The 12,513-nt window shown below is 38.0% G+C and overlaps 1 protein-coding gene across 7 annotated transcripts in view; it reads right to left on the bottom strand.

The window, feature by feature from the left end:
- The window catches only part of Hibch (3-hydroxyisobutyryl-CoA hydrolase), a 102,064-nt gene extending 91,554 nt beyond the window's left edge, over positions 1–10,510 (bottom strand). For 2 of the 7 annotated variants that reach the window (XM_074071270.1, XM_074071272.1), the window contains exons 1-2: positions 10,319–10,510; positions 3,476–3,518 (exon numbers count right to left, since the gene is read on the bottom strand). In XM_074071270.1, coding sequence (XP_073927371.1) covers positions 3,476–3,518; positions 10,319–10,365 — 90 coding nt within the window. In that variant the 5' untranslated portion in view covers positions 10,366–10,510. Of the gene's footprint in view, positions 1–1,239; positions 1,277–3,475; positions 3,519–8,969; positions 10,279–10,318 lie in introns of those variants that run through there. The other 5 variants (XM_020179890.2, XM_020179889.2, XM_020179891.2 and 2 more) reach the window with 4 other exon arrangements.
- Positions 10,511–12,513: the final 2,003 nt, after the last annotated feature.

Consider the following 12,513-nt stretch of genomic DNA (forward strand, 5'->3'; position numbering starts at 1 on the left):
GACTTTTTTTTTCTTTTTTTTGGTGGTACTAGTGCTTGAACTCAGGGCCTTCACCTTGAGCCACTCTGCCAGCCCTTTTTGTGATGGGTATTTTTGAGATAGGGTCTAGTGAACTATTTGTCTGGGCTGGCTTAGAACCTTGATCCTCCTGATCTCTGCCTCCTGAGTAGCCACTGGTGCCTATTTATATAAAGTGGTAACAAAAGGTAACATTTTCACAATAAGGAGAATAAAGATATTTCCCACGTCCTGTTGAACTATATTTTAAAAGAAAAATGCAAGGTGGTAATCACTGGCAAAATGTTTACAATGAAAGTTACTTGGGGTGGGACCATCACTAATTTAGTGATTCTTTACTATTCTTTGACATTTTCCCATAAAACTATCAACAAAAATAGAATGCTGATACAGGTTATTTTGTATCTCCCATTGCTAATTTAGCACTCATATTCCCATGTCACTACTACAGGTAAAGCTGTCTTTTTATATTTTTTTTATGTTTCTACTGTAAAATGAAATACAAACACAGAGAAAACCACCCAAAATATAATGTAGAATGTTGAAATATTATAAGGCAAAAATGCTGGTTAATACTAGGCCAGGAGTTAGCACTTAGTTGAGAAAAGCAATCTGCCATGGGCACTGGAATTTCCATGCACCTTTGATTATGCCATGAACAAGAAGGGCATGAACACTCATTGCCTAGGTTATTTATCAGGACTATATTTGCTGTGAGCATCCTTGAAGAAGGTGATTTCTTCCTCCCAGACAAAGGGCAGACTTGTTTAGAGCTTTCTGCAAACCAGAAGTTTCCCTAAATTCAGTATTGCTACCCTATAATGCACCCACTGCATATGCTGGCCTAATACTCAAGGTATTAGAAGGTGGAATTTTTGAGGGGTGATTAGGTTATGAGCATAGTCCTTATGAATGGGACTAGTGCCCTTATAGAAGAAACTGAGGGAAAGTCCCCCACCTCTTCAACCATGTGAGGGAACAGCCAGGAGACTGCCAACATATCTGTCTAATGAACAATGAAGCAGGCCCTAACCAGACACTGAATCTTTCAGTGCCTTGATTTTGGACTCCCTAGCCTACAGAATTGTGAGAAATGTGTTTTTAAGTCACCCAGACTTTGTTATTTGTTATAGCAGTCCAGATATTTTGATACCTACAAGTAGAGTAAAATCAAATCATAGAGTCAATTTTGTCCAGGCAGCCCAAAAGTCCTCTACCTACCTAACTCAAACTATTCCAGTCACAGCTGTCTTCATCCCTGGAAAAGTACAACTCTTTTAGTTTTTAAAATAAACACCTACTGTCCATCCATAGAGTTCATTCATTTTAAAATTTTTAATATACCTTTAAAGTCTTCTAATCTATTCCTTTCTTTCTCTTATAATTTGTTGGAAGAAACCAGACCATTTAACCAATGATTTCACAACTTCCCAGTTATACTTAATTTTATCAGCTTTGCAATATATTATTGCATATCAATGTCTACAGACAGGCATTGGGTAATTTCCAGTCTTTGCTATTACAACACTGCAATAGTATCTTTAAGCATAGATCTTGACACACTTAACCATGCTTGCAGGGCATTTACAGAGGTCAGACCTTGAGCAAAAAATATTACAGAATCTAAGCCAGATATGGTGGTGACTCCTGCTTGCAATCCCAACTACCTGGAAGGCAGATGTGGAAGGATTGAGAGTTTGAGGCCAGCCTGGGCAAAGTTAGCAAGACCTATCTTGAAAAATGAGCTTTCCCACATTATATTAAAATACATTATAGAGAAAGAAGAAAAAAATCTTTCCGTGAATATTTTTGTAGTAAGAATATATACAAATCAACCCAAAGATATAAATGAGGCCTTATTAATAGGCTCCACCAGTTTTCATTAGCTTCTCAAGTCCCATCTGCAGAAATTCACTACCTTGGCCTTATTTCTGGGTTCTATTCCCCACTCTATATCTTGGAAGGGTTACCCAGAATGACACCATTATCACAAATGAGTCCCATCTTAAAACCCTGCTTTTAATACTGCCATCAATGTCATAGCTCCATCACTATGCTATGAAATAAAAAGATAGCATGACCTATGAAATAAAAAGAAAGCATGACTCTATGGCTCTTACGATGTAAGCCTTCCTGGGATACATCCTTTCTATCACAGAAGCATAAGTCAAAGCAAATATTGGGACCTAGAACCATTCAGTCCTCAGGCCTTGAGAAGAGTTCAGTTTATCTTCCTTCAAAATGGTTTATGCCCCATATCACCATAGGCCCCAAGTGATCTGGTCTGTCCTTTCTTTGCATCTTCCTATGTATATCACTGGAACTGACACTGTTCTAAGTTATTTCACTAGGAAACTCCCCAGTTGACTAAAATGAATAAGGGAGGAAGGGATATTGCAGACTGTACATCCTCATCTCACTGGAACATAACTGAGGAACACTTCGAGACAGTTCCTTGATGTCCACTCTTATCAGAGGCTGTACAGTGCAGTAGGTGGTCAATGAAGGCAGACTGCCTGGTTTCAACTCACGCCTTGCATTATCTATTAGCTGTGAGACACAGGCTTCTCTGTTGTTTGGTTTCTGATCCACAGAACAGGGATGCCACATCATTTAACTTAGACAAGTAACACAGTTCCTATCACCTATTACATAAACCGCCCCAGGTGAAGCCTGGGTCAATATAATATAATCAACTGCTTTTGCATTTTTGCACCAAACCATGAAGATTCACACTAGTTAAGTCAAAGAAAAAACAGCTATAAGTACAATAAGTCAGATTTTGCTGTTAGGTTCATTTACCATAAACCTCGTAACAAGAACTTGTAGTTTAGAGAACTTAAGAGCTGAGGATAAAAGATCTGCAGTCTGTACCCCAGAGGACTATGAGAATTAACTGGGCTGATATATATCAAGTACTCAGAATAGTAGCTGGCATAGTTAGTGCTGTAGCAGACGACTTGTTATTTTTATGTATGAGATACTTGTCAGGCTCTCTAAGAGATACAAAAGTAAATACAAATTATTTTCCTTAGACTCTGATAAACTAAGGATAGTTAAGCCTTTCAAAGTACAATAATTGCTAACATAAAATGTTTATTTACATAGCAGGTACATGCTTATCTTATTTATCATTTATAAGCACTGTAAGGTAGACACTATCCTCATTTTATAGATATCAAAAGGGAGGCTACAAGAGACCAACTATCTGCCTAAGATTAAGCTGTGGACGTATTATTTAAACTCAGGCATTCAGACTTACCCAAGCTGTTTACCACAGACTTATGACACACAAGCCTCGTAGGAGGTAGCAAGTCTTAACACTATGAAATTGAAAATAATAGTGTACCAAGGTCAAGGTAATCTGCATCCCAGTATTTCTCTACTTCCCTAATAATGACATTTAAAATTAAACATCATAAACTAATAAGACCATCAAAACGAAGTCCAAACTTACCAGATGTTGCAGAATTATACTGGTTCTTTTGAATAAACTAAACCTGAAAAAATACAGAATACAATGAGCACAGTGACATGGACAACCATGTCTCAACTTACAAATACTATTAACACCTTTTGCTTAAGCCTCTTCTAAAAGATATTAGGACAAAAACTTAAAAAAGCAAAAAGACAACTCTCATTCATTGCTGATAGGTACAGGAATGAAATGAGACAGCCATTTTGAAAGAGTTTGGCAGTTTCTTACAAAACTAAATATACCCTTACCATATGATCCAGTAATCCTACTCCTTGAGTTTTACCAAATGAGTTGAAAACTTAACATCCACAAGAAATGGATGAATTTTATGTTAGCTCATTTATAATTGCCAAAACACATAAGTAGCCAAGATGTCCTTCAATGGATAAAGGACAAAACTCTAGCATATCCATCAATGGAGAATTACCCATAAAAAGAAATCAGCTATCATCACACACACACAATGGAGGAAATGAAAAATGTATACTATTAAGTGAAAGAAGTCAATGTGAAAAGACTACATACTGCATGATTTCAAGTGTATGATATTCTAAAAATGACAAAATTCCAGAGTCAATAAAAAGATCCATGGTTGCCAAAGCTCTGGAGGAGAGATGAATAGATGGAGACAGAAGATGTATAGGAAGGTGACACTAATCTGCATGCCACAGTACATGGCATTATACATTTGTCAAATTGTTCTGCTCAAATTTTCAGCTCCATTTTTCTATATATCTAAAAATGCTCTAAAAATAAAGTCTGTTAGTATAAAAAAAGTTGGTGAGGATGCACTAAAATAGGCACTCTCAGAAACTGCTAAGAGATGTATAAACTGGAACTGCCCTTCTTGTAAGCAGTATGGAGATACAGATCCACAATCTTTAGAAAGATTATCTGGGGGAGAAGGGGGAGGGCATGTACCTGTAGTCTCAGCTACTCAGGAGCCTAAGGCAAGAGGATCACTTGAGCCCAGGAATTTGAGGGCAGCCTAGACAGCATAGCAAGACCCCATCACAAAATAGTAAAATAAAAACAAAAAACTTCCTCTTCCATCTAGTAATTCCACAAGTATTTGCAAAGTTTTATAAAGATGTTCACAACGATTATCTACAAGAAGAAAAACTAGAAATAAATATCAAATAATGTTTTTAAATTGTGTCATCTATACTCAACTATTATGCCGCCACTAAAAATACTGAAATACTTAGGACACGGAAAAATAGTTATGACACAAATTGCAAAAAACCCCACAAATTACAAAGCAATGAACACAATACACTTCTAGTTTTACTGTTTTAAAAGTGTTAGGTGAGAAATAAAAGGATAATTCACAGCTTTGCATAAATGACCAATAATAATAGATGTCAAAATGATGGAGGGTGGAAAAGCTGGGAAGGGGCATGAAGAAACATGAGTGTTATAAACTCTCTGCAGCCAAGATGATGGTTCCAGGACTGCAAGCACTTGCACACCATGCTATAAACTTCAGAACAGTACATTTAAGTACCTTATGTAAATTATTATTAAATAAGAAAGCAAAAAGCAGCACTAAGGAGGCTTCTAGAATGCTGGTGCTAGCTCGTTTCTTGTGCCAGGTGCCAGTGATTTAGGCATGTTTGGTTTGTGAAAAATCACCAAATTACATCTTTATGCTTTAGTCCTTTTTAAAAAGTTTGCCAAAAGACATAGTTCTTATGCTTGAGAAATACTGTAGTTAGAATATACTGGAGTACAATGAAAAGACAGCATATAATAGTGATATGTGCAAAGCCATGTTTACCGCAGAACTATTCACAATAGTCAAGTTACAGAATCCACCTAGGTGACCATCAACAGACAAATGAATAAAGAAAATGTGGTATATATACACAGTAGAGTATTATTCAGTCATAAGAATGAAATTGTGTCATTTGCAGGAAAATGGATGGAACTACAGGTCATGTTCAGCAAAATACACCAGACTCGAAGACAAATATTACATGTTTTCTCTCATATGCAGAATCTAGATTTAAACAGGAGGAGGAAGAAGAAGAGGATGACAACAATATGAACATAAACAAAAGAAGTGGGAAGGGGAAAAAAGGGGGTAGAGAACATGATTGAAGCACATTATATGTTTGTATGAAAAGGTCACACTGAAACGCATACAAAATTTTGTAAGAAAGTTAAAAAGGGGAAGAGGGATAAGAAGGTAATTTCTGGTGACTATGATCAAAGCATATTACATGCACATATAGAAATATCACAATGAAACCCCTTCCTTTGTATAATTACAATACACTAATAATAAAAAAAAAAAAGAATGTACTGGGATGAATGGTTCTTGTTCAACAAGTTAAATATGATATATAGAGAGAAATGAAAGCAGGAATCAGTAGCCACAGCAGCCTGATAAGGCCTGTGAACATCTGCAGATACTATACTATTTGATGGAACTAATAAATTGCTATTTTATTTTTTCAAGGCAATAGCCTAGCTGAGACTTAAAAAAAAAAAAAGCCATATGAGCATTGTTACCACTTGTAACCACATCTTAGATGACTGAATTTATTTTTAAAAAATTGTAATATAAGTTACTTACCTTTTATATTACACTCAAATTGAATAGAACTACAACAAAGAGGGAAATTGCTTATTTGTTTAAATCAGTCACACTTTACATACCTGGCTGAGCATATTTTGAATTTGCCTCACCTGGGGATCCAATAAAAAATCCAAAGTTTAGGTCATACCAAAGATCAATTAACTCACAAGATATGGGACTTGGACATAGGGATTTTGTTGGAAGCTCCATCCAAATGAATAAAAAAAGTTGTCATTAAAATCAATACTTGCTAAAAAATTAAACTGGAGCAACAGACTTTAGCTTATTTAGGAATATTTTCTAAATAGGGTTTTCATAAAGACTTTTGTGAATATCAATACATGTACCCTAACACCATTCCTAACATATTGTTTTTCAACTTGATTTTATGTCTTTTTGGAACTTTTAAGACCCGAATGTTTAAAAGCTGCAAATGCCTAAGCATGCACAAAGCCTTGGGTTCAATCCCAGCAAGGAAAAAAAAAAAAACTAATTTCTTTAGATCCAGAAAGAGACTCTGAGTTCCTTAAGGAGGCAGTACCCAAATGTCAGCTCAAAGTTTTGCCAGATTGGCAAATCTTAAGCAACAGTTTAAGCACTGTCTGTGGCAAAAAAGGAAACAGAGAAACACAGATCTAACTTTAAGTCCTAGTTCTGTGAGACAGAATTTTGTATCGCTCAGAGAAAGTTAACATAAACACAAACACAATTGGAAAACATTGTGCACAGCACTTACAGGACCAAAAAATCCCTGGACCAATTACTACTGGAAGGAAAAACCAAAAAATTTTAAAAACTAAGTACAAAATTTCTTGTCAGGTTCTGTATAAATCACATTGTTTCCCTTTAAGTTCAACTCTTACTTAAGTCTGATGTTGGTGCTTAGATGTAGTTCTGTGGTACAGTGCTTGCCTAGCATATTTGAGACAAAAAAATTATAACTAAAAATATGTATTTGAAAATTCAGTCCCCAAGTAATTCTAATTTTATGGTGTTCCCTTTCCTTTCTAATAGCTCAAAACTGCCATCTGGTGGACAGGAAGGGAGCATACACATCTCAATTACTGCCTATTTCTAAATTCACTTTGTCACCAGACATGTCATTTCCTTCTGGTGATGTCAACTTGGTTCCCTGCAGCAGCTGTTCTAAAAGTGTGGTCACTGGACCAGCACTAACATAACCCGGAAAATTGTTAGATACATAAATTGTTTGCCCCACCACAGACCTACTGAAAAGGAACGGAGGGAGTGGGATGAAGAAATCTGTTTAACAAATTCTCCAGGTGACTGTGATGCATACCAACATATAAAAACAATTCTCTTAGAAAGATAAAAACTTTATTATTTACAAACTTTTTCCAGTTATCCAATAAAACAAATATGAGCTTACAAAATTAAACAACTCTACATGAAACTATTCAAGCAAGAAGAGGATATAATGAAAGTAATGCTTAAAGATTTTTATAACAGAAGTAGGAAGGTGAAGTTACCAATAGGACAGAAAAGTCAAGTCCAGGAGACAAAGTTACTCAAGCATGAGTGGATGAAGAACAGCTGTTTGTATTGCATTTTTACTAAGTTATGAAATAAAAACGCCAGGCAAATGACTAAGATTTCAAGAAAGGATAGCAAGAGACTATAAGTCCTGAAAGATTGGAAACCAGTTGATTAATACAATGAAACAGAATTTGACTCTTAAGTAGAGTTTGTAATGACAAAAGTAGAAACATCTGACCACAAATGAAGAAGAGTCTGGAGACTAAAAGAAAAGTTAGGACTAAAGACATATCAGGAAGTCACATGCATGAGCAATCAAAGAGGCAGAACAACCTCTCAGTTATCTGCAAAAATAACACAAAGCTGCAACTAGTGGCAGGAAGGTTACTGCCTGGGTCTGCAAATATGTTTTTTATCAGCACAGTATTTTAAAGCCACATTTAAAAAAGGCAAGAGATTTCACCTAAAAATGCAGTTTTCCAGCTTTTCCTTAATAAAATAAAAAAGGATAACTATGAAAACCTTGGATATACATTCTCTAATGGCAACAATGTCCAGAACTGAGAAGCTGGCCCCTTAAGACAGAGCATTCTCCCCAGCTCACCAGTCCCCCAAATGTCCCCACTACTGTCATCTAGCCAGCATCTAGATGCTGGGTTTGGTCTCCTAACACAGAAAATCATAACAGCATCAAAGATTAGGCCTCTGATCAACTAAGAAACAACTAAAGTAGAAGTAAAAGAGAACAGAGGCAGTCAAAGAGCAAGAACCAAAACTCTTAAACACAGCAGAAAAGAAAAGAGTATTATTAACAATCCAAAAGAGCAACCCCTTTGACTTCTAACTTCATATCTGTACTTTTTCTTTAAGACATTTATCATAGTAAGTAAATACCATTTTTGTCTACGCCTTTTTTCCTATCTGCTCTCCTTTCAGATGCCAATGGCCTTTGCAAGGAACAGTAAGAACACCTAGTCCAGAGGCTACAGTATAAAAGACATGCCTAGAACAGTGCCTCCCAGCAGCTAGAACAGACTAAGTACTATTGTATTCATAAAGTAAACTGAAGCCAAATCCTTGAAACGACTGTTTGTTTTTTTAAATTTAATTCCATGAGCAAAAGGGTACCTCTGAGAGCTTCTGAGCAGAAGACAGGCACTGATGTAAAAATTAGTAAGGTTAATCTAGCAGTCTTGTACAGAACCTACTCAAGTTAGGAAGAAGGTAAGTCCATCAATCTGCAAAAATAACAAGTGATAAATTTGAGAGTGTGTACTTATTTGAGTCAGCTGGTAGAGGTGAGGTTTGGGAGTGTGGGAGAACTTAGGTAACTCTAGAGATCTAGAAGAATGATTGTACCAAGAGATGAGTAATAACAGGGTTGCACTTAACGTTAGAAGTTCAATTGAGACATTCAGATGGCTGTGACCAGCACTGGAGCTCAGGGTAAATCAGACTGGACACATAAACTTGAGAGTTATCTTCAGAGAATTCATTTGGGGACAAAAAACACCCGAGGGCGAAATTGGCAATGGGACAGGATAAATAGTAGAGCGTAGTGGTAGGAACGTAAGAACAGTGCCAGAGAAGCAAAGAGAGCTGAAGTTCAAGAGAAATTGCCCAACAATGTCAACCATGGCACACAGGCCTTTTTCCTCTCTGAAACATACATTTGTGAATTCAGCTACTGTAAACTGGATGACCCTGGCCTCAGTTCTCTGTTTTGGTAGGGTAATACCCACTCAAGGGCTGGAGCTGGAAAGGTAACTCTGATCAAAACCCGCCAAACTGGTCCTGGCCTGCCCTAGTCAGTCTGCATCTTGAAAGGTGGGGTGAAATAAAGACAACTGTGGAAATGGTCTTTCCCAACTAAGTTAACAAACATGTCTTTCTCATTTGTCTCTCAAATGATTTGGTATTTGTTGACAACAAAAAAGCAGCAACGAGTATCTGTAATGATATCCTTTGTATTTACCAAATTTCTCCCTGAGCTGGTTAAAGGTATTTTAAAGCGTTAAGAAAACAATAAATGTCATTCTTCAATGTATAACAAACATTTGAAAATCAGGCCAGTGGATACAATGTTAGATATTTTCCTCTGCAACAGTAACTATTCATAAATCAAAGAGACATTCCAAGGAAATACAGATGGGTTCCCCTCAAGTGAGGAAGGCTGGTGTGGTAGCATCCTGGCTTAGCATCCTAAAATGACTGTTACCAAATGTCCGGTGTGGAGCTCAAGCTGCAGTGAGAGTTCTTTCAAAAGGTTAAGGTCCGCACACGTTAAATGTCCACGGCCCTACCCTGTAAGTCCCACGCGCCTGTGTTAATGCTGGAGTCATCTGACAAAGCAAAACAATCACACCACGAGCACAGCTGCAACAACTGGCAAGTCTCGTGTTTGTACGCAGCACAAAACACCCCACACCACAAACTGCTCTAAGTTGATACAGGTCTCCAAACTCCATCCCACCTTTAAGAACAGAAAGAAATAGGGGTTTTTGGAAAGAAAGTCGTGCGGGGTCAAGGGTGTCTAACAAGCTACAGGGCAAAAAATGAAGCGTTGCTGTCCAGGCGCTATTTTAAGGGAAAGCCCGACCCGAGCTGGTGGGAGAGCGGCGGGGCATGGGGCCGGCTGGGGCCGGCCTGAGAGCTGCGCCTCCAGGGCGCCTCAAAAAGTCCAGGCCAAGCGTCCCGCGAGCGGTCCCTAGGCCGCTGTGCTCGCTCCTTCGCTCACTCACCTCGACGCGAGCCCGCACAAATCCTGCCGCCCCATTGCCAAAAACATTCCACAATCAAAGCAGCCGGGAGTCACGCGCGGGATTCGCTTCTCACGTCAGACCCGCCCAGCGCCGTCAGTGAGGAGCCGCGGAGCACCGACAAGTCCTCCAAGGGGCCAGAGCGGCCAACGCAGGTTCTTCCGCTGCGCGGCGCTGAGAGGCGGGGCAAGAACGACAGCTGGGGAAAATGGGTAAAGGGCAGGAGGCGGGGCCAGGGCGGAGGGGCGGGGCCAGGGCGGAGGCTGAGAGGAACAAGGTCCGGCGGAGGGAGGGAGGGAGAAGGTAGCCAAGTTGGGTTAGCAGTAAAAAGAGATTGCCCTCTAGAGTCTGTCCTGGGAAAATCCCAATCTGTTGTCCAGGCTTGGCACCCTAATTTGACCAGCAGACTGATGTGACTTCTAGAACATTAAAAAATTTTAAATAAAAATGTAAATTCAATATTCTTTGAGACGCAAACAGATTAAGTGTACTTGAACACAGGGAGCTTTCCATGTAGTCATTCCTAACCCAATAGAGCTGAACTCTTTTCACATGCCAGTTTTCTTGGGATGCTATGGATCCCCCACTCTTCCTCAGTGACCAACAAGAATATCTGATTAAGAGAAAATAGCTATGTCTTCATTAGCTAAACTAAAAATTACTGTCATCAGCAAAAGCATAACTACATTCAGAAAGTAGCTTATTCTTAAATGAAACCAAGATTTAACTAAACCACTAGGATCTACTGTTGAGTTGCTTCAAGATGCACCCAGTTGTCTCACGGTTTTTATTTGCAGTGCTGGAGATGGAACCCAATGCCTCCCACAACATGCTAGACAAGCGTGAGCTTTCTCCCTCCAACTCTGAAGAAGTTATTCTTAGCTCCTTGGCATTTTAAGAGATACATTATCAAAACTTGGATCAAAAAGGATTTTTCTGATCTAGGTCAAATATGAACTGAACTGAACAAAAGAAGTCCTAACCTGCACACCAGTCTTCAACCAAGCACATGTAATCACAATCTGACATCATCATATCTCATTCACCAAAGATGAATGGGTCATGGTTTACTAAAAAAGAGCATGGACTTTCCTGTTAGAGCATGAGGTTCAAGTCATCCATGTCCCCGGAGCTTCAAGGGCCGGCAACCTGTGTCTCACATGGCTCAATACTGAGAGGGGCCCTGTGCTTGGTTTAAAGATCTGCTATTAATAAATTTTGAACAAGGCATCCCACATTTTCATTTGGTATTAGGTGTGTAAACATGTAATCATTCCTGCCTCTAGCATCATTACCCATTTTAGAATATTTTCATTATTCCACAAAGAAACTCAATACCCCTTAGTTGTCCTTCAATCTTCCCATCTCTTCTCCAACCCCAGGTACCCCTACTTACTTTCTATCCCTTATACATGTGCCTATCTGCACATTTATAAAAGTGGACTCTTAATATGTGGCCTTTTATGGTTAGCCTCTTTCACTCAGCAGAGTTTTCAAGGTTCGTGCATGTTATAGCCCACAACACGTCATTTCTTTTTCTTGCTTAATAATACTTGTGTGGATATGTAACTTTTTAAAACCTGCCGATCAATTGATGGTCATTTAGATTGTTTCCACTTTTTACCTATTATGAATAGTGTTTCTGTGAACATTCATGTACAATATTTTTTGTGGACTCATCATTTTTCTTGGGCATATATCTCCAAGTGGAATTGTTAGTTCATATAGTAACTTTATGTTTAGCCATTTGAAAAAGTGTGCTAGGGGCGGGACTGATTGATTACACTTCATATACCTTAAATTGGTGAATTGTATGGTATTTGAATTATATTTGAAATATTTTTTAAAAGAATTCTGGTTGCTCCATATCCTCATCAACATTTTGTATCATCAGTCTTTTAAATTTTAGTCATGCTGGTGTGAGTATAGTGTCATTTCATGGTTTAACTTTTCATTTTTTTGGTTTTCAATAATGAATACTTTTTTATATGATAATTACCTTCTTTTGGAAAGTACCTATTCAATTTTCTTGCCCATTTTTAAATTGGGTAATATTTTACTATTGTTTGATATTACTATTAGCTAGTGCTGTTATGAATTACCCCTCACTCAAATTTAGCATCTTAAAGCAACAAACACTTTTTTAATCTCTCATAATCCAAGAATCAGGGAAAGAC

The sequence above is a fragment of the Castor canadensis genome, chromosome 4 (assembly GCF_047511655.1).
Source record: "Castor canadensis chromosome 4, mCasCan1.hap1v2, whole genome shotgun sequence".
Lineage (NCBI taxonomy): Eukaryota > Metazoa > Chordata > Mammalia > Rodentia > Castoridae > Castor > Castor canadensis.